Genomic DNA, 27,108 nt, shown 5'->3' with positions numbered 1-27,108 from the left:
GGTGGAACTGCAATAATGTGAATGAGAGAGAAAAAAACAATAACCTGCTGTGTGTTAACTAACACAAACTCACGTCAACATTGTATAGTTATCTAACTTGTCTCAAATCCTCTGCTCCACCTAAATGACTCATATTTACTTCCTGATCATAACCACTCTGTAGTTTCAATTTTATAAATAACAAGTGCAATAACAGCCCAAAAACAGGCGTCTGAAAAGCCCCTGCTTGTATATAGGCTTTTTATAGAGATTACCTAACCCTACTAAAGTCGGTATTATGCACAGGAGTTATTATAGCACACATTATCTGGGATGTTTTGGTTACTAAGCAGCTTAAACAAAAGCAACACGGGAAACAAAACAGACAAACATTGCGCTTCTTATTCTTCTTTGTTTTAATGGCGGTGAGCATCCAGCTTATAAGTGCATTGTCGCCCTCTTCTGCTCCGGTGTGTGGGTCAGATGATAGGTTGAAATAAAACTTAGTCTGTTCCCGCGTTCCATCCAAACTTTAATACTCTGTGTTCTATTTACCATGCTCAGTAACCCTTTTAAAGTGATCTCCTGCACTCCATGCTCTATTAGCTTATTCTTCATTACCTGCCTCTGTGTTTCATATATTTTACAATCATGATTATGTAATCATGTACTGCACTGACTTCTCTTCTCAACATCCTTCACACAATTCTGTCTGGTGCTTTTCTAACATCTTTAGTGTTTTATTCAGTGAACAATGTCCCAACATTGATCTAGTCAGCACTGTATCTTTTCTCCTATTTCCTTGTTAAAATTTCTCTAAAACTGCCTTCCATTTTCCTCTCTATCCCATTGTTAGATTTTCCTTGAATTTGGCTGCCCGGCCGTTGGTCTGCTCACCAACGTACTAGAATTCTTCTAATATGTAAAAGAAAATTAAGCTGGACAAATTTAAAAGTGTTTATTGAAGATGTTTGTGTGACGGAACTTAACCCAAAGGTACTGTCTGTGTGACCAGACTTTATACCTGGTAACAAATGGCCTTAGAAAGATACAGTTACAACCTTCTACTGGAGAACTTACAATGGACAGGATAGAAGGGCCATCCTGTGTATTGATCAGTTGATTGGTTTACAGACAGGCCATTATGCTAACTAAAGGTGGGACACAGGCACAGTTAAATAAGCCATTTTATTCCCCCTTTACAGTTATATGTAAATTACAGGTGGGGTACAGGAACATCAGACAGTGATTACATATGAATGTCAGGTGTTGACTATGCAAGTTTTTGAATGAAATAACCTTAAACTTGCTAAAACTGATGATGAGTCAGAGCACATCAAAACCTTTTCCTGTACTACCTTTTCCACCTATCGCAAAGCAGCTAATATTGCCATCATCTCTACGGTATATATCCCTAATTTTTATGATCTTTTAATAATTTCTGTTTCTTTTCCTGGAATTGCCACCTCAAATCCATGCAGTAGTTTGTAGTGACACAGTCCTGTTTTGTAAGAAGGCAACTGGATGAGTTACAGTAGATGTAATAAAAAAAATAATAATCTGACCAGTACATGAAGAAATAGATAATAAAACTAATGATTGTATTGTAATTGTAGAGACAGTCTGTTGCATTTTATTTCACTAAAGTACAGGTACTGTATATTTCAGTACATTTCTTGTCTAAGATCAAGACTGGTTGAATATAGTGCCCGTGTAAAAGTTGCCATTTCTCACATACTGTATAGTTTTTTCACTCTACTGTCACTGAAAACAACATCTCAGAAACAATCAAACAGCTATAATATCTGACAAGAGCTTTGTGCTTGCTTTTTGTTTTTCACAATTATATCAACATAATATGCAAAAGCACTTATTCTTATAGTGTCCAGATCACTGCCCAATACACTCTCCAGACTAACAAAGTCAAAGTCCTTTCTGTCTAAACTGTTTATGAGAAATAGTTGTGAATTGTCAAGTTTTGCCCTTTGAAGCTCCTCAGCACACTGTGCTCGAAGCCCATCCAGTATTTCAGTCTCTGGACAACACAAATCTTCTTGGGCCTGCAAATGGCAGTCAATCTTTGTTTGGACGAAATGGTACTTCTTCTGTAGCTTTTGGATAACTCTCGCAAGGTCTAAGTGGCGTGCCCTCTTCCACTCAGACACAATGAGCAAATAGAAATCAAAAGTATCCAAAATTTCTGTCATCTCCTCTAAGGAGTTTTCCAATATGTTCTCTATTCCAGACATATCCCAGAATCTGACATTTGGGTAATGAGTACTTGTTGCTGGGGTTTTGGCATGTGCTGAACAGAAAGTGGCATTCTGCTGTCTTATTAGACCATTCAGAAGAGTAGTTACCCCAGATCGTGACTCCCCTAAAACAGCCACATCAAGCTGAAAGTTTTCTAGAGCCTCCAATGTAGTCTTAAGCTTTCCAGTCCCACTTGCAACGCCAAAGGTTTTGCATAAGGATTTTAGGTCTGGTACATCCTTTTCGTTGATTTTCCCATTCTGCAAAGCCTGGCGCATGATAGTCCTGATGTGGTGGTGGTGGTGGTGGTGGTGGTGGTGGGGGGGATAAATAAAGGAAGAGAAACACTAAACTGTTGTCTTGATCTTATTTGTGTATTATTATTTCTTTAATACAATGACAAAAGACACAGTTATAATATACCTACCTTTGTTTCCACCAGTCTCCACTGAACAAACTGGCCAGGAAAAAGGGAAAAACTTCTCTTTTGATTTCTGGAGCCTCTTTCTTAAAAGTGTCCTTAAGCTTCTGCATGTCATACTTCTGTGTATAATGGGCTGACACTAAGAAGATATGTGGGTGCAAGTTTTTCTGTTCTACATATTTTAAACATTCATCTCTCATGACAGTTAAAGCACCAGTTTCGGTGAAGTTATTTTTCCTACTCTCTGCATGCAAGTCATTGTCTACTTTTGTTCTAATAACATAAAAAGGCTTTTTTTGTTTATGTATTTCATCAATCACAAGCATGTTGTTTTCTCGAAATCGTTCAGATATCACTACAAAAAACATGTCATAGAGATTAAAGTTCATTGTCTCTATATAACTCTTTGATGTAAAAGAGGGTGTGCCCATCCCGGGAAGGTCCCACAGTCTCACTAGGGAGCAGTTTGGATATTGATACACTTTAGGTTCCATTGTGGTCTCTACAACTCCTGTTGGTGCAGCACCTTTAGCATCATGATTCACTCCAAGGAGAGCATTTATGAGTGTAGATTTTCCTGAGCCAGAATCTCCTGTCACAGCAACATCCACCTTAAACTGATCATACATTTTCAGAAAAGTCATAAACTGTTGAGGGATTTTCTCTGGGCTTGTAGACTGGATTGCCTCTGTGACTTTGTTGACGTATTCCTCTGGGATCTTTTGTGGCACACTAAATCTTTTTGGGGAGCAAAATGAGGACATTTCATTAATTATCATGAATGATTGTTGTTCCCATAACTGATAATTGTTGACTTATATAATACATTTATTGGTTTATAAACACTTGATTGCCAGCTTATTAAATGCACATAACTGGTCCATTTATGAGATATCATACAAGTTACACATTGTATGTATATAATTACTGATCTTAATACATTTGTTTTCTCTGCACTATTTTTCAGCCCTTCTTCCAGGCATCTGCGGAAAGAGAAACACTGAACCATTGCTGACTAGATATTATGTGGGAGGAAAGTTCTGAGTACAGCAGTGACACTAACATGGTAGCATGAGGGGCACTAGTCTGACATCAGATGCAACAGTGTTGGTTTGCTTTATATTAATTATTATTATTATTATTATTATTAGTAGTAGTAGTAGTAGTAGTAGTAGTAGTAGTAGTATTGTTGCAATTGTAAATAGTCCACCAGCCAAAAAAAAAATCTAACCATCTTACCATGGGTAATACATCAACAATGTACAGTACTGTGCAAAAATGTCTTAAACTTTTTTGCTGACTTTTGGCATATTCAGTGGACTGCTATAAAACAAAGATGCCATTAAAATAACTAAATGAACTAAATGAGCTGTTTCTTCATTTGTTAGAGTAGAGCAGTAAACAGTAATAAACTAAACCAAGTCAGTATTTGGTGTGACAAACCTTCGCTTAAAAATCAGTCATAGGTACAATAGGTGATGTTTAATAAAGTTAAAATTAGTTGTGGATTTTACTGAAGAAGAAATAGAAGTAGTAGTTTGAACCAATAATTAATCCCAGATTTCTCCTCATTTTGCTAATATCACAAAGTAGAAAGTAGCAAAAGAGAGCCTACATACAAACACAATGCACTTGTAACCGGATGAAGAAGGCACAAGTGTTATATACTCACCCAACCTTTTCCATTTTGCCGGTTTAGAAGGTCAAGAACAATCAAAGTGAAAGTAGACAGCGATCTATACAGAACTGAGAAAAGGGCTATATTATATACTATTACCACCATTACTTTATTCAGCAATTGTTACCTTTTAAATATCAGTCTATAAGCATTTGCCAGAGCATTGTAAGCCTATTGACACACTTTCTAACATTGCAAACTAACAATGAAACTGAAAAAGAAAACACCCTTCTGCTCCTCCCCTTGTAGGCTTGCACCGAGTTTCGTCATGTCAGTAACCTCCAGTAAATCATGCTTTAGGCTTTCTCTATTGTTCACTGGAATGTCAAAAGAATGCCAAGATACACAAAAATTGTTGTAGGCACCCGTTCTTTATGAACATCCCATTAAAGATTTAATCCCCTATACGCTGGTATATTGAGCTCTACTCTTCTGGAAAGTCTTTATACTAGATTTTGGATCATAACTGGGAAAATCTCTGTCCAGATAAACTGTAATACTACAGCCCATAGGTGGCATTATTTTGGCAGGTTTAATGGCCACCAAGATCTTGATTCAAAACAAATAAACAATTCAATAAAATTTGCTAACATATGCTAAGGTAAGCAAAGAGAAATTATAATAGAAGATCTATGTTTCTGTGGTGTACAGAACAATTTTTAAGATATATTGCATAGAAATTGCATGTTGGAGTATTTACCTGTATGTGTGAGTCAGTGTAAAGTTATGTGCACGGACTTTCAACTCGTTATAGGTGAAATCTCTCACTGTGGGCACAAAGTTTCAAAGATAAGTGCTTACTGAAGCTGAATGAATGATTTTAGAATGTAACTTTTTATTTAATATTTACTTTTCTTTATTATGTGTGTTTTTTACATTATGTATAGCAACTTGAGACAAATTTTTCTGATTGCAATATAGTGCATAATTGAACATTATTCACTTGACAATTAATTGGCAGTGGCCATAAAGAATATAAGATTTGTATGTGAAATATAAACAAAACCCCATCAGCACAGTGTGCATGCTTAACACTCATGTATTCAATATGGAAAAAAAGTCACATATAATGTTTGTTCTTAAAAATACCTTTATGGACATACACATTAATTAAAAATGTATTGTAATATCTTATACTTTATGAGAAGTAAATTTATTAATCCATACTTCTATATGCATTTTTATTTGTTCTTATTCAGTTTTCTACTATTTGTCTAGTACAGGAGTTTTGTGTAATGGAGGGGTCTGGTGTGGTTGTCTGGAGGACTAATAGTTGTTAAGTATGTCATTGATCCATGGCATCAGAGCACACACTTTAGTGTAAACACCAGGATTATCTGGTTGAGCACAGCCATAACCCCAGGATACAATGCCCTGCAGCACACGATTACACACCAGAGGACCTCCAGAGTCACCCTGAAAAAAAAAATGTACAGTACAGTCAGTGTGAGTGAAAGACATGAAAGCAAATTTTCTTCTTTGCTGGATTGTTACTGATAGAAGGAATCCATTTACAAATGATCTAAAAGGGCATGTGTGTAATGAATTTACTGAAGGGTTAAAAGGGTTATAATACACACACAGCAAATGTAACCAAATGGGATACCTGGGATTTTGTTTATTTTATCATTTTTTTATATGGTACTGTACAGTGATATATGTTAAAAATGACAAAATGCATATTCTCTTCACCACTGTGAAGTGTTTATTTAAGGGTTTGTGTTATCTATTTATTTATTACATATTTATCAGCTGTAGTGTTCATATTTTAAGGGTAAAAGGGGGAACAAAGGATGAGGCATGGAAGCCATTAGGTATTTTTCATTTCATCTCAGATAGAGAGGGAAGACTTCATATGGTCCCTACAGCACACAGAAAAGGTTGCAGCCTGGCTGAAACATTAATTCGAACAGAGGATTGCAAGAACGATCATTCATTACTGACAAGGAGGTTAATGTAACTGTTAATTAAATGTTTTTAGTTGAATCTTTGTTTATAACATATCTGGTTATTTGTGAATACTTGTTATTGGAGTGAATTTTTGTTAATCGTTTGTGTCTGAAGGGAAAGGTAAGGGAGTACATATAGTAAAGTAATAAATTTGATACAGAGAACAATGTGACTAGTGTATTAGTTTGTAAAAATTGTAGGTATACAAAAAATGGAAGCGAGAGGAGTAATACCGATTAAAGGTTATATGATTTGTTTATGTAGAACTATTTTTTTTTTCTACATAAGAACTTTTCTTATCTAGAGTGTTTTTTTAAAAGAATTTTAGAAAGAGGGAACACAGAGCTACACAGATATCTCCCATGTTGAAAATTCTGCATTAATAATGTGTAACAGTGTGGTTATATATACAGTATGTACATGAATCTATAGGTAAACACACACACACACACACATATGTATATATATATATATAAAATATGACATTATTTTATATTCTACTTTATAGTATGTGTAAGTTATAGAATATATAAGAACTGCACCTGACAGGAATCTTTGCCTCCCTCCAGATAGCCAGCACACACCATGTTGTTTGTGATCTTTCCTGGATACGAGTTCTCACAGGCTTCTTGAGAGAGAATGGGAACCTCTACACACTGGAGGTTGAATGGGTTGAATACTTAAAAACAGGGACATGTAAAATTGTTAGAGTGCCTTAGAAATTTTACAAGGCAAAACATTAACAAACATATATCATAATTTCTTAGCAATTAACATAATATCTGCTGTTATATGCTTTACTGAAGCTTCTGTCTATGAGTGTGCAAGAGTGAGCATAATTCAAGTTAAAGAGACAACATTTGGTAGGGTATCTGGAAATCGTTGCTATTATATTATGTATTTGGTCCATTTCAGATGGATGTTAAAATAAAATCAGTGAAAAGTAACAGTAGTTACATGCCTTTCTATTGATTCACTTGGACTGACCTGAGTCTGTGTAGATGTTGCCCCAACCAGATACCGTACACATCTCCCCTGGAGTGGGACATGATGTGGGCAGAGCAACTGGCTTCACAAACTCATTTACCGTTACAGGGTGGGCTAATTTCAACAGCATGATGTCATAGTCCAGTGTCTGATAGTCATAGCTCTGGTGCCAATAGATGGCATCCACAGCCATGTACTGCTCTGTGCCTTCATACTTCCAGATGTGGTGCTCACCCAGGATAACTATCTGGCTATAGGGACTGAGGTGACAGAAATAAAGCACATACATGTGTCTAGAACAGTAGACAAGTACAAATCTGAAGAAAGTAGAATGTTCTAGCAGCAAATGGGTACAGATAAAAAGTGTGTGTGAATGGAATGGATCTTTAATACTAACTTAATCCAGCAGTGAGCAGCAGAGATGACCCACTGGTCATTGATGAGGGAACCACCACAGAAATGATATCCAATATTCAAAGTGGCCTGCCAGGGCTGAGAGTGAGCCGAACACTCATAACCACCAACTATCTTATCATCCAGCGGTGCTGCCACTGGAACACACACATGCAGAAAATAATGAAGTAAAGTCTTTTACCCCTTGTACTAATAGGTAACGGATGGTGTAATAAATATATAATATATTAGGCCCGAGTAAAGCAGGAAATTGGTTTTACCTTTTAATTCATGAAAGCAAAAATAGCTGACAAAAATCCCTGCATGTGCTAAAAATTTATATAGGAAACTAGATTATTTTCTTCCTTACCTGCAGCACCCAGAAGAGCTAACAATAAGATCATCATGCTTGCCACGGTGTTTACCTGTCTGGACACAATATGGTCAGTTGTGCTGCATTTATAGCAGTGTGTTTATCTCACTGAAGCACATGTGTAAGAGAACACAGATTCTCTCTCTCTCTCTCTCTCTCTCTCACTTATGTACACATTGAATTTTCACACACTGCTAAAGTGATCAAGATACTGTATTCTCTAACACTTATGTGAGCTTAACATTTATATTATATAAATAGATTTGGATTTATTTGCTTAGAAGAAATGGAGCCATGGAGTATAGCAGCTTAGATAAACATGCCCGTTCACTTTCTCATGCTCACAACTTTATCCTTATTTATCGAAGAAATGATCCCAAGGTGTTTGAAATGTTTGCTTTTTGATCCAATCATTTATTGCTACATTGAAGTGTCATGGTCATTACAGCATGTGGTTGTTTTCACACAGTACCTGCCAGTAAATATAAAACAGTTTCTAATATGTAGTAGGCATCAGTGAAATAAACTTAAGATCCTTAACGTTAACACAAATGTTCTTGCGGTCTTGTATGGGCTGAAGCTATGAATCAAATAAGATTATTTAACCATTAAGATTAATTTCTATTTTAATTATGTACAGCTATTTATAAAATACTTGACATGATAAAAACCATTGTCATGTCAAACCTTCAGAGAAGTTAACCATTGAACAATATCAGTGGCTTTGAGCCAGGTGTGTGTGTAACTAGACTAAAGTTGGTATATATATGAAGTTACGTGACACTCTTGCTGCTGAAGCAATCAACATGAGCTTGATTATTTTGCTGATGCTAGTAGGAGCTGCTGGTAAAGAAACTAACATTTTATTACTTAAGTAGTGTTATTATGAGACATTTAGAATGTTAGATATGTGACATGACATTATGTGACATGAAACGGCTAAATTCTTTCTTTGAAATAAATTTCATTATTATTTAAACAACATTAACTGATGCACTTCTGTTTTAATCATTAGGAATAGTGTCTGTAGAGTTCAGTAGAAAGTCAGAAAGAGAACTCATGATAGAATAATGAGGTGTAAAAACCCATCATATAAACAATACCAAAGATTCAACAACATCCATGGTTAGAAATGTGCTTGGAACTTTATAGCGTTCATGTACATGTGTGTGCTTTATGTCAACACAGTGGCAGCACCCAATGGTGAAGAAAGAATTGTCGGCGGTTCTGAGTGTGTTGCACATTCACAGCCATGGATGGTGTCTCTGCACTATGGCTACCACTTCTGTGGAGGCGTGCTCATCAATGACCAGTGGGTGCTCTCTACTGCCCAATGCTGGTACAAGTAAGTACAACACAAATGTAAAGTATTCTTTTCTTTACCACCGAATCACCTCTGAACCATTCTTAGTCATGTAGCATGTAACTCTATATTTCCGTTCTCTTCAAAGCAACATCTCATTATTTTTTTACATAATCTTGAACTGTGTGAAACTGAGTTTAGTTCTTCATAATTTGGGCTCTAGGACATCCAGCAAAAGTTAAATGAATTTACTTTGCGTCATAAATAGGGGCATTGTTGTCCTTGAAAAGCACAGTACAGTGAGTTATTTATGAATAATTGCACACTAGCAATGGTAAGGAATTCACATCTATAAAATATGTTTAAGATGAGAAAAATACATCATAGGTTGCACTAGGATGCATTATCAATCAGGTGATTCTTCCAACATTAGACACCATTGCTCAGGTGATCCAGATGAGGTTAAGCAGATGCCAGCTTGTATCAAAGCAGCCTACAAACATGAGTTATCTGTCCTATATAAAGCTATATAGAAGCTCTGTTGTCTTCTCTGTTGTCTTCTCATAGCACTGTCAACTCTATCACTTGCAGTTGTTTTGAGATCATTGATAGAATCCTTTTAATAGCCTTTTAATCCTTTTAATTTTAATAAAAATCCTTTTAAAAAACCTTTTAATAGCTGGCAAATACTGGTTAAATGGTTCTACTGTATATATGCATTATTCCTAAGTTATTTATCAGATGCTTGTTATTTTTTTAGTCATTTTTATTTGTTAAAGTAATTTGTGTATACTTGCAGGCTCCAGGATATTAATTTGACATGCATCTTTGTCTTGATTCTTTTTTTAAGTCCCTACAGCATGCAGCTTATTTTGGGAGATCATGATGTGCGTGTTTTTGAGGGAACTGAGCAGCTTCTGAAGATAGAAAATATTATCTGGCATCCCAAGCAAGTACCTTTTTTTCACAGCAATTCTTGGACAAATCTGATATGACTGCGTTACACTACATATGTTTTCTATCGCAAGGAAATTATAGGAATGTAACAGCTACAGTACATGTCTATTACAAGTCTAAACTGTTTCTTATCCTGTCTCTAGCTATGACTACAGAACCCTGGACTATGACATTATGCTAATTAAGCTGTTCCACCCAGTGAAAGTGACTGATGCGGTGCGGCCAATTTCTCTGCCAGCTGGCTGTCCATATGAGGGAATGCCCTGTACTGTCTCTGGCTGGGGGTCTCTATATGCTGATTCCTGTATGATCATCCATGTTTATACATAATTTTAAACTCAGCTAGAATTAATATTAAAATCAAAAGAGTGTGCCACTGATCTTGATATACTGTATTAAAGTTATACTGCATATTTGTATTGCTTAAAAAATATGTTTTAATCAATTACCAATATTGTCTCTTACATTAAGGGATAACTTCTTTTTGTCTTCAAACAGTATTCATGCCATTCCGTCTTCAATGTGCTGATGTCCCAATTGTGGGTGAGAAGGAGTGTGAGAAGTCTTATCCTGGTATGCTGACTCCTAGAATGCTGTGTGCTGGTCGTAAGGAGGGTGGCCAGGATGCCTGCTCTGTACGTAATTACAGCCTTTCATCAGAATGCTTAAAAATTCACCTGCAAAAAGCTGATTTCAGACTTTAAAAGATGAAGAGCGTAAACAATTGACTTCACGGATCTGTCATGTTAGCAACGTACTGCAACAATTTTTTCACATGTACAGCAATTGAATGAGAGTGAAATTGAATGTGATCTTGGATGTTTTGTCAGAGAGATGCGGGCAGTCCTCTGGTGTGCTATGGAGAGGTGCATGGCCTGGTGTCTTGGGGTCAAGGCTGTGGCCTGCCTGGCTACCCCGGTGTCTACGTCAAAGTGTGCGAGTTCCTCTACTGGATCAAAGATGTCATTGCAGCAAACCCTTAGAGTTTCTTTCTGTATTACATCTGCTTTTTTTCACACTCTTTATTTCACTTTCCACCTCAGACCGTTTTTCACACGTGTCATTCTGTACTATTTTGAGAGTTCTCTACTGCGCTCTCTTTATTTTTGTTCCCACTCACACATCATAACACAAAATGGCCAGATAGAATTGGATGACATAAATAAAAATACCCCTGCTGCCACAGTGACGTCCACTTCCTTCTTTTAAAACATTTCAAATTCCTAACTGACTTTAATACATGTATATACTGTACAGTAAGTGTTTACTATCAGTTCAGATATAACAAAAATACATGGTGTAGATTGGCCAATTTTAAAATAAATTTTACCTTTTGAAGTTTTAAAAAAATGTTTTTACATTTTTATTTCAGAATTACAGATATTTTTGTATCTTAGAGACGGTGTAGGTGTTTGTTTTCTATGCTTGTCTTGTACAAAACACATTCATTTCTATATGAACTCTATTTGGATTTCCAAAATGGAAATTTCCACACAAATCTAAATAGTATTTATTTATGTAAAGTCCACTTATAATGCAGTCTGTATATGTAACAGCCTGGGCATGTAAAATTAAGGGTACAAATTTGTTAACTACATGATGGTATTTTACCGCTTCTTTTGAAGGTAGACAGTATTTTATAGCGAAAAAGCTGTTACAGTTTACATATTGTTACAATTAAAATAACAAAATTTATTTATATTGCTAACTACAGTGTTCTCTCACTTTCCTTTTTTTTTTTTTACTGTTTTTATTTAACCTTATTTTACGGTAAATTGCATGAACATGTTTTTACAGTGTAGAAAACAGAATTCAGTTTGTTGTTATATTTGTTTCCATGGTGAAATTTTCCAGGAACGTCAAAGATGTGAGCTGTCTATGAGAGTTTCTTTGACTTTGTCTTCCTGCTAGCAACTATGTTTCCAAATCACCTGTCATCTACCTCTTCCCTTCATTTCTCTTTTTTCTTTTGTCCTGAATGTGCTGGCCATGACCATGGGGCTTCACCTGAAAGGGAAAGAATGAGAGGATTATAAGGTCATACATTTTTTACAAAACAAATTAGTATTTTTTTATATATTAGCCACAAGATGTCAGTGTAAGTGTGAACTGTTACACACAATGATTTGAGGTGTCTCGAAAAGTTTGAATTAGTGTCTGCTATTAATGAGTTGACAGGTGTAAACTGAGTCCATTAGAAATATTTGGAAATAACAAGCAGGTTATGACATTTGATTATAGAATATTTAGTTTCTTACTTTACTATCATTATCATTATTATTAATAAGCATTTATCATATAGTCTGCCCTAAATAATCTGTCCATGAATATTCAGTTATATTAATTCATATTCAATATAAAGACCTGAAGGAATCCTTTGCTGATTTGGATCAACTCAGTCATGTTCACTTAAAAACTGTGAGGTAAGGGTGAGGGGTGCAAACCTTTGTTCTCAACTGTAAATATAAAGAGGTAGATACCTTTTCTTCTTGACTGGGAGAGTGATGTATAGCTCCGCTCAGCATCACATTGCAGCTGCCTTCAGAGAAAGAGAACAAAACTGATGTAATATTTTCATACTTAAAAATATTTATTTACACATAGAATTATCCTTGAAATTACAAATACAATTATAAGGTGAAAACTATAGAAAATCAGGAAATGAGATGTTACTTGTCTCAAATTTAAGCAAGACAAAAATGTTACTACTACTACTACTACTACTACTACTACTACTACTACTAATAATAATAATAATAATAATAATAACAAAGATTCATGCTTTTTGTACCTGTCTGAGGCTTCTTCAGTTTGATGGTTTTCTGAATGTAGCACATTGTTACAGGCAGCCTAATCAGTAAATACACAGATATGACTTTTTATTTCTTTTTCTTTTTTTTAATTATAAAACTTTTTATGTATGTATGTATGTATGTATGTATGTATGTATGTATGTATGTATGTATGTATGTATGTATGTATGGATAGATAGATAGATAGATAGATAGATAGATAGATAGATAGATAGATAGATAGATAGATAGATAGATAGATAGATAGATATGCTGCATGTATTAACAGGCATTATTTTATAGATAATGCAATGCAGATCTGTAATTTTATTTTGCAATTGAATTGATATTTGTTGATTCTTCTTATAAAATTATTACACGTAATACTACCACTGTAATCATATCAATATGATATTCATATACAAGTATGTGACAACTCATACAAAAGCAAGATTTAACTGATTGCAAAAAGACACTCACTGAGTTACTGTGACTTTTAACCAGCCTGTCTCTTATAGCAGGACGGATGTGTGGTTTGGGAGACGGGCATGGTGAGGACACAGTGTTCTGTTTTGGTGGAAGTGGAGGAGGTGCTAAACTGGAACTGGGAACCTGGTACTCTTCTTGTGATGCCTGTTTTGACAGGTGGGAAGTGTAAATAAAAACTTTTACACAAATTTTAACACAAATCGTTGAATTCTTACATAAAACACTAGTGTTATGACAATCAAGGCTTGTTTAAAGAAATAACAGTGTAGTACATTTTAACAAGATGTTTCACACATGTAAATGTATGAATGTAGATATTTCATCTAGACACATTTGACAATACTGCATATATATTATAATATATTATAATATCTGGTTTGGTCTAAAAAAAAGCATCTTTTTGGGAAGTAAAATGACTTAACCTTTGCCACTAACTGGAAAATGGAAATCAAGTATACAGGAAGTTGGTTACCAAGTATCATGAGCTATTTTGCATATTTTGTGTGGTGGATTAATGCAATACAAGAGGTAAATGGTCAAAATTTTACCAGGCCTTAATTCATATAATGCATGCAAAGAGGTTTTTATACAATGGCTCAGAACTTCAAGAACTTAAAGTCTGAATACAGAATATTTCAGTTTATGCATGCATGGCTGCACCTCTCACCCGTTTCATGGCAGCCAGTTTTTTCATGACTAGTTCTACATCTTCATGGTCTTCATCATCATCATCATCTTCTTCTTCTTCTTCTTCTTCTTCTTCATCATCATGCCTTTTTTGGAGTGTGGTGTCTCTTGTGGACCGATATGGCTCGATGAGGATGGACTCTGTCCCTTTAATGTCACAGCGGCAGTAAGGGCAGGTATGTGCATCTGACTTCTGTGTGGAGTGAAAATGTAACACAAATACAAGCAACTTACTTTTCACATCATACAACGTAACATTGCATTGCACAATATCTGTATAGGAAAGCGAATTAGTACATTATTACTGAGTTCATTAGAAACATGTGTAAAATTTTACACAGAATGTGGTGTACTGCTGTGCAATATGACAAGCTCTTGGTCAACTGCTTTGTGGACATAACTTGAACATGAAAATGCTACATTGTTTGGTGTGACAAAGGGTGTGAAAACACACATACTGTACACATACACACACACAGCTGCATTTTCTGAATGCACTTTTTAAATTTATTATTGCATTTTTCTAATTAAAATAATGCCCTATATTATTATCATACATAAGTGGTTAGATAATTGAATACCTGCCAGCCGGTGAGACAGGGCCGGCAAAGCAGATGTCCACAGGGCTGAATGCGAGTGTCTTTTTCTCTCTCTGTGCAAATCTTACATAGCTGAAATGTGCTTCCCATTTCACAATATAACTCATATTGTTCCTGCTCAGACAGACGAAGAAAAAAAAAGTATCACAGATAGAGAGAGAGAGAGAGAGAGAGAGAGAGAGAGAGAGAGATTATTAGAAATTAAATATTATATATATATATATATATATATATATATATATATATATATATATATATATATATATATATATATATATATATAAATGTCATAATCTTCCTGATGCTTTGATTGAGTTCATATCCATGTATTCATTATGACTATAATCAAATACTTAAACATGTAGCAATGATGAACATATAATGACATATGAATGGCTCTTAGTTCTGCTGGATAATGTGGTATTGTCAATTACAAAAGTTAACATTGGTAGATTTTTTAACACTGTGTTTCAAATGATGTAAACAAGGAATTGTTTATGTCACTTTTAGGATGTATGCACTTCTGACTTATCATTCATCAACAATAGTCTTATATCATTGCTCTTACATCATTTTGAAACACAAAAGAATTGGAGCCTGTCTTGTTCTAGACAGATATGGGTCATTTCTTTTCAAACACATATGTGGAATTGAAAAAACAAGCGTGGGTGGTGATGGTGGTTGGGAAGGGGAATGAGGGGGTTGGGTGTTGTGGGTTTGGTATGGCTGACAAAATCAAACTTTAAATAAAACAGCAGTCTCTAAACAAAACCTGAATCTTGTGGAGAAGATTTACATGATTAATAGGCAAATGAAATATTGCTGAACTCAACTGCTGAGAAATTACCCAACAAAAAGAGGAATTGACATTATTTTTATCACCACAAAATCTACATATCATAAGGAGGAAGTAGATTGATGTAATTTTACTCATAATCTAACAACTCATCTGTTCAAATGTAAATACTGACATATTTGAAGTTTAAATTTAAATTAAAGTATTGCCCCATGCAATATAACCGTCCTATATAATCCATAATTCCCCACAAGTAGAACAAGTAATTGTTACCTCTGTAACTTTAATACGACCCTTCTGAGATGGCATACACAGGGTAGTGAGATCAGGGTTCACATCACGTCCATCTGGAAACAAGTAGCTGTAAACACAAACATTCAATCATCATTCTAATCTTTAAATTTCTGCGTTTGGAAATTCTGTAATATTCACCCACCATCCCTGTCTGAAGCCTTGGATTAGAGCCTGGTAAAGAGGTATATTCTCTGGAATAGTCTGTACAATGCTGCAAACTGGGGTCACATAACCGATTGCCCATTGACCCATTCTGGTGCAGCTTTGACGAAAGATGTAGCTGAAAGCACAAAAAATATAAAGGGCCAAGCCTGAGTACAGACCATCAAAGCTTCATAGTTAGAGAAAAATATCTGGTTTCATATTCCATATACAATGAGATTTCCGTAAAGATAAGATAAGGCTAAAAATAGGCCGGTTGTTAAATAAGATAAGCTTCTTTTTAAAAAGATGTAGATTAGATAACATTTTTGAGGCATTTGTGCAGAAATCCAGATCAATACAAAAGGATTCATTGTGCTGGACCACCAACCTGCCAGGACGATGTTTGTGGTGTTCCAGTCTGGCTTGTACTTGGTCATACGTAAGAAAGGCCATGTAACCTGGATGAGTCACTGCTAAATGATTCCAGTTCCTCAGCAGTGTTGACCAAGGCTGAGACAAAACACAGCATGTAACATGATTTTAATCTTGCTCACAAATGTTTCAACGAAAGAGTATGCAGAGAAGAAAATGTAGACAAAACTAAAATGAATGTGATAATAAAACATCCTGCAAAATGTGAACACAATTCTTTCATTAAATATATATGTGTAATTTTAATAGTGCAGCGTAACGTGTTGATGTTTGTGTAATGGTCAGAAAAATCTTATCCACTAGTAGGTTTGTTCAAACTGATTTTTTTTCCTCAGTAATATACCATGACATGTCTACTTTAAGAAAACATAAATATAACTTATTCAAATCAGTGTGATAATTTTTTTTTATTTAGACTTCGTTCCAACATTGCCTTAGCTATAGAAATTCTTTTTTTTTTGACTGTTTAAGGAAGTCATTCTGCTACCGATGTCTAAAGCCTTGCTAAGTAAGTGCATTTTTTTCTCAAGATTTGATTACGTTACATTGAAAACAAACATAATCCTAATAATTCAAACTGTGAACATACAGACACATCATCATCAAAACAAAGAAGAGCATTATACAAAAAAATATATTTTCTTTTTTAAATTGCTATAATTAAACATTAACACCAATGTATTTAGCCAACTGAACAAAACAGACTGATTGAAGCAGCGATTATTTCCTCACCAATATTTCGGCACAAACAGTTTTGACGATAACAGATATGACTATGAAGTGTTTAAATGTGAAAAGCGATCTCAGTTGATGAGACAAAGACTGATTTGGATAAAACTGATTATCAAAGTGACAACCCGTTTCCAACCATAAAGTTTTAATTGATTAAAAGTTATTCCATAAATTCATTCATTCATTCATTTTCTACCGCTTATCCGAACTACCTCGGGTCACGGGGAGCCTGTGCCTATCTCAGGCGTCATCGGGCATCAAGGCAGGATACACCCTGGACGGAGTGCCAACCCATCGCAGGGCACACACACACTCTCATTCACTCACACAATCACACACTAGGGACAATTTTCCAGAGATGCCAATCAACCTACCATGCATGTCTTTGGACCGGGGGAGGAAACCGGAGTACCCGGAGGAAACCCCAGAGGCACGGGGAGAACATGCAAACTCCACACACACAAGGTGGAGGCGGGAATCGAACCCCGACCCTGGAGGTGTGAGGCGAACGTGCTAACCACTAAGCCACCGTGCCCCCCTTCCATAAATTGATTTGGTTATAAATGTAGAGTTGGTGGGGCATCGCTCAATGAAACTGAAATGAAAAGTGACTTTGTCCCTGTTTAGTTTTGGTTGTAACTAGGCTTTTAGAAATGATATAATCTTACCTGAAACAGTCTGGTGAAGATGTCAAACTCAAAGATAGAAATGTGATCATTACAAGTGAGGTCAATTGTTGATTTCAGTGCCATGGCCTCCATTCCCTCTTCAAAATTGTGAACATTTTTCAAATGCTGCTTAAAAATATTCCACTTGACTATGCACCTAAATGTGGAACAGAATTAGAGTGAAATATTCTGGATATATGAACAAGATACACAAATAAGAAAATAATTTTTACCCAGAATTATTAAATAACCATACTTTAGAAAGCAACCTTAAAATATATGAAATCTTTACAGGAGGTATTGCTACATTCACCCACTTCTGTCCAAATATCTTCCTCCAGAAATCTTTTGCCTCTGTCTTGGTCAGGTTGTAGGTATCACCCTGAAACTGGCCACCTGGAAATATAGCCCGTAGTTCCCACAGCATATGACTAAACAGCAAGGACAGCTTTGTCAAGTTTCTCCTGGAAGAGCAGCACATAACATAATAGCATTAGTTTAAGCAAATTCATTAAAGCAATTGTTTGATTTCTCTACTATCAAAAATTGTTATACATGTATTTATGACTATAAATGCTCGGCAACATGATTAAAAGATATTCCACTGCATACTCACATTTAATTACAGTTCGAACAGGCATCTTGTAGTCAGAAACACATACTATATAAATGTCTGCATGCAAGCAACTACAAACAGGAAGTCACAGTTTGACATTTCCTGTCCTAAGTCTTTTTAGTTCACAGACGGAATTTTCCATAGGCAACTGACCATACATTGCCTATTGTCAAGGCAACATTACATAGCATCGCTTGTGGTACAAACTGATCTATCTTGCTGAAAACTCAAGTGCAGTGCAGTTCGATTGTTATCAGATATTAGGTCTGTGTGTGCCTTCATTAAAACTACAGCTTCAGCAAAAGAGCACTAGATATACATTTAATTTGACTGCTGTCCTTTTGACACCAAAATTAAATAATACAAATAATACTAAATTTCCATAACCTTTTTATCTTTTCCACTCATTTAACAGGAGCCATTAAAGTGTGATCTAAATGCTTCTTGTTTAAGGTTGCTTAGATTAAATGGCCATTTCATTGTAATTCATGGGTCAGTATAAGCTTCAGGTGATTTTTCTCAAGATATCCTTTGTCATAAAATGGTGAGATCTGAAACATGTCAGACGGTTAAGCAACAGTGCTGAGGCTCGAAGATTTTTTTCCACTCTGACAGGATGAGCACATGTTTACCTCTTTCTCTGGGCTACTTTTTCAAAGGCTTAATTTTCCATTAGTCATTGTTATCAGTTTGCCTTTTTTTAATCTTTGCTTTCCACTCCATCTATTCACACAAGCTGAAATGTAGATAATGTAAATTGTTTAGTTAAACAGTAAAGCGATTGTCCTTAAAAACACTATAGTCTTAGATTTTATGTGCATTTTGTATATATTTAAAAGATTTGTAATAATTATAAGATGAATTTATGTATGATTCTGCAAAGTATCGAGTACTACTACAAACTAATAGACGGCTAATAAATATATTTCTTAAAAACAAGGGCTTCTTTGACAATGTTTTTTTTTTGCCTTTTTTTTCTTTTACACAATACTCAATACTAATTCTTATTTACTTCACTAATTTACATATTAGTTTATAAACAGTGTATATAAACAGTTTAAACAGCTTCATTTTGTGTGTTAAATATTATATTTGTTTACTTAACGTTCATGGACTTAATGGCACCAGCTTTCTCAGCTTTGGTGTCACAATAGAAGAGCCTTCAGCGCTCTGCTTGATAATGTAGATAGATAGATACTAATAACTACTTACTTTATATAAAGTTAGATAGATGTTCCAACACAGATACAGTTCGTGTCACAAGGCATATTTCAAGACTGAAGTAACACAGCTCACATTTCTGTGGCAGTATTGGTTTAGTATTTACAAATGCCAAAAATCTGGCATGTCAGAAAGCCCTGTGCCAGTTAATAAAAGCCAAAATATATTTTTCGGGCAGATTTTGTTGTCTATGATTCAAGCACCAAAATTGCCATTAAAATAATAACACTAATAAATGCATTATCAGTTAAAATACTGCTAGCCTAAAAACAAGCTGACTGATTATTTTACCTAATTGCTCAGTAATTATATTGTTACTGAATATACATAATGAACATTGAAGAGAACAGTGGGAGATAGATTTTTGGTAAGTTGTATTACGCAAAAATGGCCATGAATTTCGTTTCTGTGGAATGCAGCTACAGCGTTAATGTAAAGAAACATGTGGTGTCACTTTAACATGGCAGCCATTCTACACTATGAAAAAACAAAGCTATTGTACAGCCACATTTCTGGTTCCCAAAGTACAAACAATATAAATTGACCTTCAAACGTACAACAGCTATCCTTAATTATGTACCTTATGTGTTTTGTTGTTCCCAGGTTACAAAGGCCAAAAAAGACATACGCTGAATGGTATCATCTCAAAGACATTGACAGATATGGTTCTCCGTAGAGCTTGTCCGTAGAGCTAATGCTTTACTCCTAAACACCAGATCATCTCAGAAAAAAGCACTAAACCATACGATTCTTTCCTTTAAGGTATCCTCAAGCATACACCTATTGGACCATTATCATGTAGCTTTTACCTAGCCAGGTGCATGTTACCATTTATGTACATTAAATTATATTTATATAAGTTATTCATGTTTCCATGTGAAAGATATAAAAGATGTACCTTTGATAATACCAGCCCAGTGAAAAGGAAAGCTAGAGTTTCTAAGTGTGGATTTGTTTTTTCGCCTTGCTAGCCTGGCTATGCAGCATAACATAAATGCTGCTCGTCAATTACAGATTTTCTCTTCCTATAATTACTGTATGTCTGGGAAATTTCAGTTAATTTAATACAGACAGCATGATAGACGTCTACAGCAAATATGAACGTCTTTTCCGAGAACTTACAAACACACAGACGGTGGATGAATGTATTGTTTTCAGAATGAAATCAAAGAAATTACACCGTTACTAATAACACTCGTTCTTTTTCAGTTTAATTCTTTAGATTTTATTTCTATCTCATTATTATATTCATATTATTCTATTTTATGTAATAACATTCCTGTTTAATCATTGTTATGCATTTTTGCATGTGGTTTATTGTGTAACATTAATGACATATTTAGTTTATTTCATACATGTGCTTATCTGATCTTTTCCCGCTAGGATGGTAATTGGACATTGCGTATATGTCAACATGTGCTGTACTGAGTTTGCAGTTTGTGTTATTGTTTTTTACACTGTTCATAGAATATTTGAAATTTTTTGATTTACATTCATGTTTTAAACTGCAAATGGAGGTTTCCCTGTTAGCATAATAAAGGGCTTTGACTTGCAGTACTCATTCACAAAGACCATTAGTATTCAGAACAGTTCAGCCACTTGGCCGTCTCTTAGTGCTGAAGACAAAAATATGCAAGTTATCTTCATGTAAGCAGACTGGAACTAGGAATTGGAACTAAAATAGCAAATAAACAAAAACTAGACCATTTCAGCCACTGTGGGGAAATAATAATTTGTACGTCCGACTTCCACAGGATTCATATAACTTTCAAATGTGTAATAGCTTGTAGCTTACATATCTATCTATAAAAATCTTGTCTAAGTCTTTAAAAGAACTGTGGTTATTCATTAATCAGCATTTGTGATTAATTATATTTCATCAATTTCCTCTTGAATTTATTTTTCTGTATCTGAAGGTAAAAAATATTTTTTTAAGTAAAACATGTCTTTGCAAATGAAATACCCCACCTGTAGTTTGACTTTTCCTCAAACATCTTCTCTTTTCCCTCCTTGAACAGCAGGATGGCCCTGTCTGTCTTATCCAGTAAGTGTTGGACATGGATCCTCAGGTACTCCCCCTCATCCCCTCGTGGCATGGCTGAGTCTGAGCATCTATAAGGAGTCCATATATCCATCATGATATTTACAGTCTCTCTTACCAGCTCAGGGAGGTAAGGTGGGCTATTCTTTAGACATAGTCGTGGATCAGTGCAAAGCCTATGCAGTTTTTGTAGTCTTTTTTGAACCTTGTCCATGAGTTTATGGTCTGCACTTGTTAGCTGCTGGGACTCAGAGCTAGATGAATCAGTCTCGAAGCTTCGGACAAATCCCATCAGACTTCCAGCCATCGCCAAAAGAAATGTGAAGTGTTGTCTTTCTCTATGCGGTGGTTGGGAGAGTAGATTTACAAATGAAGATGCACATGGAGCAAAAGCCAGCCCCCATCTGGTCAGGATTCAGAATGAGTCTAGAGCTACAATGATGTCTATGCTTCAAGATATCAATTACTTCCGTTACACAGCAACTTCAACACTGCTGTCTGTCATTTAGTGCCTATTATATAACAAATGAAATGCAGATATCATGCAGCCCACCACAAGTCTCTTGCCCTAACTTTTAGCCACTTCCCTTTTATGTAACTTTTTTATGTTCATATTTTATCAATAATAGTAACAATACAAAAAATAGTACAATACAAAAATAGTAACAATACAAATTTTACAAAATGCACAATAAGAGAATTATTGACTTGCCTCACTGATTTTTTTGCAGAACTTTTGATAATGTTGCATAATATAACTCCATGCGGGTTATAACCTGGCAAGTCCATGCAAATGTCATTCTTGGAGGAAAGCTGACAAGCAAACAAGAAACGCTAAATATCTTTGAAAGTTCTCAAAATAGTTTGCTCCAAATGAAGCATCTTATATATCTATGTCAAGTCAAGCATCCTTCTTCTTTTAACTACAATGAAGACAATGTGCATTTCTACGTAGAAATATTCAGTGTGTCAGTTGCTGTCTATATTGTCCTTCACACAATTTACTGTTACTCTCATGTTTTACTCACAGTTGTGCTCTTTATATTTGGCATCCATGAGTTGGTTTCATTTTCCCTGTACTGATTCTGTCTTCAAATAGGCTGGAAAAAAAGGTTCCTTGTATGTATGCACAGGAGCTCATTCACATGTAGACCTCTCACTCCCTGTTTCTCACTATCTCTCTCTCACACACACCACACACAGGCTTGTACTGCGCACACACTCTCTCTCACTCACTCACTGACTGCCTTTCCCCACACACTTTGATCAATTTCCGGGTAGAAAGCAGCCTGACAAACAGGTTGGTTTACTTAAAGCCTCAAGTGGGCAGAGTCTACAGGGAGTGTACACTCATAAGTTAGAGAGAGAGAGAGAGAGAGAGAGAGAGAGAGAGAGAGAGAGAGAGAGAGAGAGAGAGAGAGAGAGAGAGAGAGAGAGAGAGTGTGTGTTTGTTTGGCCTCTAAACCCTCTAAAGATTCTTGTTAACCACAAACAACTGAACATTTGTTATAGCTGACAAAAAGTAATAAAGTATTTCTTTACTATATGTGATTATAGCTCTTTGATATATAGTCAAACTGGAATAAATATTTTTAAATCAGTAATTAATTAAAATTTAGTTACGTTTAGTTTAGTATTTTCGACTGAAATGTGTTGAGTGACAGAAACTTTGGAAATTCAAACAAAAGGAACCTACGTGCTGATGGTGAACTCCTCAAGAAGCTCCAGAATCTGGGGCTGAATTCTTGTCATTAGATCTTGGACTTTCTGACAGGATGCCTTCAAGTAATCAAAATGGCAAACCACACCGCTTCTATTCTCACCCTCAGCACTGAAGCCCCCCAGGGCTGCATCCTCAGTCCCCTGCTGTATTCCCTCTAAGAGCACAGCTCTAACAAGTTGGTGAAGTTTGCCAAAAACACAGTGGTGATAGGTCTCATCATGTTCTCTTTGACCCAGTCTGACAAAACAAAAAAAGGAGTATAATCAGTTAGTTGTTATCCCCCCCTAGAGGACACTGTTTAATTTGTACAGCATGTATAGTAGGTACAAAACTAGAACGTACATTTCCTGAAGAAAATGTGAATGGTGCTTGCACGTGGCAAATCCCAGAGGCTAGTCGAGACGAGTATGTGACGTCATCTGAATACTCTTGAGGAAGTTTTCCTCATTGTTGTGAGTGTTTTGATATGTCACATGTCCATGTAAAAAGTTTTTTGATTTTGCATATATTTGGGGCGGGGCTGCAGCACAACCGGAAGGCCAGTCGGTACACCAATTTAAAGGTTTGTTCAGAGTATCACCCTAAAGGAGCTGGCTGAGTTTGGTGTGGTTAGTTCGAAAGCTTGCCGAGTTGTAAACCTCCAAAATTTATAATGGGAGTCTATGGGAAAAAAGGCCACTTTGAGACCCGGTACCGGAGGTACCGGTACTCGGATCGCTTATAAAAGTCACACCTCTCCTCAATGAGCCGGTCGATTTGACAAGTCATTCATGGGTCTAGGACAAAGGCTGCAGGACAAGTTACGCATCCAATTTTGTCCAGCACAATAGTAATAATGTTGCTTTGCAAGCACCATTAATAAAGACGGACAACATAGTTTAAGAAGCAGGCAGATGTTTATTGCATTAAACCTTGTAAAAGTTCTTTATGCCAGATTTTAGGTGACTGAATTTAACATGCTACATTACTCATTATGTGAAAAGGCTGTCTTTTATATCTTCACAACAATCAGCAACAGGACTTAAATAAATAACACATTTTTAATACATTTTGATATTTGAATTTTTTGCTTTTCTTAAAATCTTACACATCTATATGCTAATAAATGATTTATTGATAGATTTGATTATTTGGATGTAAGTACTTCATAAGATACACATTTGGTTAAACAAAAGGTTTGTGTCATTTAACATGTGGTTGACAACCAAAATATTAATATTGTTTGTCTCCATTCTCTTCACATGTACATTTAAAATAAGTGCAGCATGTCAATTCAATATTCATTTTAAATCATGGCACCGCACTTATTTAATGGAGACTGGCAGCCTAGCTGGCATACCAGTCCATTGTAGGGCACCATGCACACTCACTCATTCACACCTAGGGGTAATTTAACCATACCACCTACTGATGTGTTTTTGGGAAGGAAATCAGAGATTTTGGAGGACACAAAACTCTGCATAGACAGCATATCAGGTTCAGTATAAAATTGAGTTGTGAGGTGACAATGCTAACCTCCTGAGCCATGATGCTCCCCAAAGTATGGTTTTTTTACAGTTTAAAAAAATAATGCTGGAATAATAATAATAAAAAAAAAATAAGTATAATAATTTAAAAGCAATTTAGATATGTAGCTGTAGTTTTCTGAGCCTTGGAGATCCATCAAGAGCAGTGAGAACCACATGGATCTCTTCTTATACATATGTACACAGATACCAAGAGCACACAATATGGCAAATGAATCAGTATTTATACACTGCTGTCATGGTTAACTTTCCCTTGGGTCTCTCCTGATAAGTCCTTGTCAGGTCAATGTTCATTCTGGGGTTCCTAGAGCCACAGATGCATGTGTACGATTCAATTGCAGCTCAAAATGTAAGCCACATTATCATCTGGCTCTGACATGTTATAGGATTAACTGGAGATGTATTGATTGCTCTGCTTAAACAACTGGCAAATGGTACTGTTGACCTTGCTGAACCTAGAGGAAGTGCACATTAATACCCACATCTCTGCAGCACAAACTTCTTGGAGTGGCATTTCATTTAATTAATGTCCACCAGACAGAGACCATTCTCATAGCATGGCAGGTAATCGCAGGGCTAGGTGCCTACTGCCTATAGGCCATGGTAATGAAGTTCAACATATGTATGCTATGATTATGTTTGGATTGTTGTGTCACTAGAACACAGATTAAAATCATTCTTAAAATGATTGCTAGGCTACCCAGTTCCCCACCAGACCACCAGAGGGCAACACTAATACACCTTTTTTGAACTTCTTCTGTTTTTTTGTTGTGTTTTCCATTTCCTCTGCATGATCACACTTATCTGTAGTGTTTGCTCCTTAGTCGCCTTAAGTTTCGGTTTCTCAGTTTTTTGTTTGGTTTTGTTTGGTTTTGTCTTGTAACCTATGTTTGTTGTTTTGCTATGTCTAGTGTTTGTTACCTCTGTTCATGTTCACGTTTTACAAAGTTTTTTAACATTCTTCACTTGCATTGAACCTGTGATGAATAAGATAAATAGAAAAAAAAAAAGGAAGAAATGATTTTCATTTTTTTTTACTATTATTATTATTTGTCTGATTCATCACAAGGACAGTGTCACAGTGTCACGTGATCCTCTGAGTTGCTACAGTTCTGAAAGACATCAAGTGATTGATGATTCAGCCACTAGAACAGTGATTTATATTTAAATAGCAACAACAAGTAGTTTTATTCACTAGCTGGACATGTCACCATTTCTGTTGCAGTTACATGAACAAGAGGAACCAAGCAAACTGACTAAATGTAATTCATTTACTTCAGCATTTCTTTGGTTTGCATTTTCTTTCATGTGTTTTGGATATGTTTCTCTGCTTCTGGTATTTTCAGTTTGTTTTGGTTTTTCTCTATTGGTAGATTAGTTACCTAATTTAGTATCAACAGTTTCAATTCTTTTCATACCACTAGGGGGCCCCATGCCACTGTCTGATGCATAAACCATTGGGACATTGATTACATTTACAGCATTTGGCAGACGCCCTTATCCAGAGCAACGTACATAAGTGCATAAGTTTTAGTGTGTATGTGTGTGTTGTTGTTGTTTTTTTTAATATTTATATTTATAAAAATCATGCATCCCTTATTAATTGCTTACAGAAAGAGACATCAGATAATCAAAGTCATTATAGTGCACAGTGTTGTTGCTGACTACCTGGTATATCTGTTTATATACATGAAGCCAATATTATATTATATATTATTATATATGCATTGTTTTGTATTTTCTACCGTCCATTTTCCCTGTATCAAGTTTTTTAAATATAGTATAAAGACTAACCGGGGGGCACGGTGGCTTAGTGTTTAGCACGTTCGCCTCACACCTCCAGGGTCGGGGTTCGCCTCCACCTTGTGTGTGTGGAGTTTGCATGTTCTCCCCGTGGTTTCCTCCGGGTACTCCGGTTTCCTCCCCCGGTCCAAAGACATGCATGGTAGGTAGATTGGCATCTCTCTGGAAAATTGTCCCTAGTGTGTGATTGTATGAGTGTGTGTGTGCGCCCTGTGATGGGTTGGCACTCCGTCCAGGGTGAATCCTGC

The 27,108-nt window shown here is 35.8% G+C and overlaps 4 protein-coding genes across 6 annotated transcripts; 1 reads left to right on the top strand and 3 right to left on the bottom strand.

The window, feature by feature from the left end:
- Positions 1–1,148: 1,148 nt before the first annotated feature.
- On the bottom strand, positions 1,149–5,254 carry irgq1 (immunity-related GTPase family, q1). 2 transcript variants are annotated; one of them, XM_060870053.1, is made up of 3 exons: positions 4,329–5,254; positions 2,660–3,394; positions 1,149–2,517 (listed from the first exon to the last, which is right to left on the bottom strand). In XM_060870053.1, the coding sequence occupies exons 1-3, from the start codon at positions 4,340–4,342 to the stop codon at positions 1,776–1,778; spliced, it is 1,491 nt and encodes a 496-aa protein (XP_060726036.1). In that variant the 5' UTR covers positions 4,343–5,254; the 3' UTR covers positions 1,149–1,775. The 2 variants fall into 2 exon arrangements, with proteins under 2 accessions (XP_060726036.1, XP_060726035.1); XM_060870052.1 differs by lacking the exon at positions 4,329–5,254 and having other exon boundaries at positions 2,660–4,316.
- A 152-nt stretch (positions 5,255–5,406) lies between these two features.
- On the bottom strand, positions 5,407–8,188 carry LOC132845790 (serine protease 1-like). The gene is made up of 5 exons (XM_060870055.1): positions 8,035–8,188; positions 7,669–7,822; positions 7,272–7,531; positions 6,827–6,963; positions 5,407–5,750 (listed from the first exon to the last, which is right to left on the bottom strand). The coding sequence occupies exons 1-5, from the start codon at positions 8,069–8,071 to the stop codon at positions 5,601–5,603; spliced, it is 738 nt and encodes a 245-aa protein (XP_060726038.1). The 5' UTR covers positions 8,072–8,188; the 3' UTR covers positions 5,407–5,600.
- A 545-nt stretch (positions 8,189–8,733) lies between these two features.
- On the top strand, positions 8,734–11,480 carry LOC132845789 (trypsin-like). The gene is made up of 6 exons (XM_060870054.1): positions 8,734–8,883; positions 9,226–9,382; positions 10,191–10,289; positions 10,441–10,601; positions 10,796–10,932; positions 11,128–11,480. The coding sequence occupies exons 1-6, from the start codon at positions 8,805–8,807 to the stop codon at positions 11,278–11,280; spliced, it is 786 nt and encodes a 261-aa protein (XP_060726037.1). The 5' UTR covers positions 8,734–8,804; the 3' UTR covers positions 11,281–11,480.
- On the bottom strand, positions 11,356–23,750 carry cblc (Cbl proto-oncogene C, E3 ubiquitin protein ligase). 2 transcript variants are annotated; one of them, XM_060870049.1, is made up of 13 exons: positions 23,505–23,750; positions 21,736–22,212; positions 18,248–18,394; positions 17,931–18,087; positions 16,487–16,608; positions 16,097–16,234; positions 15,934–16,021; positions 14,847–14,978; positions 14,246–14,458; positions 13,570–13,722; positions 13,089–13,147; positions 12,778–12,836; positions 11,356–12,304 (listed from the first exon to the last, which is right to left on the bottom strand). In XM_060870049.1, exons 1-13 carry the CDS (start codon positions 23,558–23,560, stop codon positions 12,249–12,251), a joined length of 1,857 nt encoding a protein of 618 aa, XP_060726032.1. In that variant the 5' UTR covers positions 23,561–23,750; the 3' UTR covers positions 11,356–12,248. The 2 variants fall into 2 exon arrangements, with proteins under 2 accessions (XP_060726032.1, XP_060726033.1); XM_060870050.1 differs by lacking the exon at positions 23,505–23,750 and adding an exon at positions 22,837–23,155 and having other exon boundaries at positions 21,736–22,621.
- Between the last annotated feature and the right edge of the window lie 3,358 nt (positions 23,751–27,108).

Source organism: Tachysurus vachellii, chromosome 5 (genome assembly GCF_030014155.1).
Source record: "Tachysurus vachellii isolate PV-2020 chromosome 5, HZAU_Pvac_v1, whole genome shotgun sequence".
Lineage (NCBI taxonomy): Eukaryota > Metazoa > Chordata > Actinopteri > Siluriformes > Bagridae > Tachysurus > Tachysurus vachellii.
This window is presented reverse-complemented; position numbering and strand designations above follow the sequence as displayed.

Excerpts from the sequence above, each read along its gene's own strand:
- LOC132845790 (XM_060870055.1), bottom strand. The coding sequence starts at position 8,071 with ATGATGATCTTATTGTTAGCTCTTCTGGGTGCTGCAG. Across the intron at positions 7,532-7,668 it reads GCTGCTCACTGCTGGATTAA|TCCCTATAGCCAGATAGTTA; the intron begins GTTAGTATTAAA and ends CTGTCACCTCAG. Across the intron at positions 6,964-7,271 it reads CAACATCTACACAGACTCAG|TATTCAACCCATTCAACCTC; the intron begins GTCAGTCCAAGT and ends CCTGTTTTTAAG.
- cblc (XM_060870049.1), bottom strand. The coding sequence starts at position 23,560 with ATGACAAGAATTCAGCCCCAGATTCTGGAGCTTCTTGAGGAGTTCACC. Across the intron at positions 14,979-15,933 it reads GTCGTATTAAAGTTACAGAG|GAACAATATGAGTTATATTG; the intron begins GTAACAATTACT and ends CTGTCTGAGCAG. Across the intron at positions 14,459-14,846 it reads CCTGTCTCACCGGCTGGCAG|AAGTCAGATGCACATACCTG; the intron begins GTATTCAATTAT and ends CACTCCACACAG.
- LOC132845789 (XM_060870054.1), top strand. The coding sequence starts at position 8,805 with ATGAAGTTACGTGACACTCTTGCTGCTGAAGCAATCAACATGAGCTTG. Across the intron at positions 9,383-10,190 it reads ACTGCCCAATGCTGGTACAA|TCCCTACAGCATGCAGCTTA; the intron begins GTAAGTACAACA and ends TCTTTTTTTAAG. Across the intron at positions 10,933-11,127 it reads GTGGCCAGGATGCCTGCTCT|AGAGATGCGGGCAGTCCTCT; the intron begins GTACGTAATTAC and ends ATGTTTTGTCAG.
- irgq1 (XM_060870052.1), bottom strand. The coding sequence starts at position 3,435 with ATGATAATTAATGAAATGTCCTCATTTTGCTCCCCAAAAAGATTTAGT. Across the intron at positions 2,518-2,659 it reads GGAGACTGGTGGAAACAAAG|GACTATCATGCGCCAGGCTT; the intron begins GTAGGTATATTA and ends CCACCACATCAG.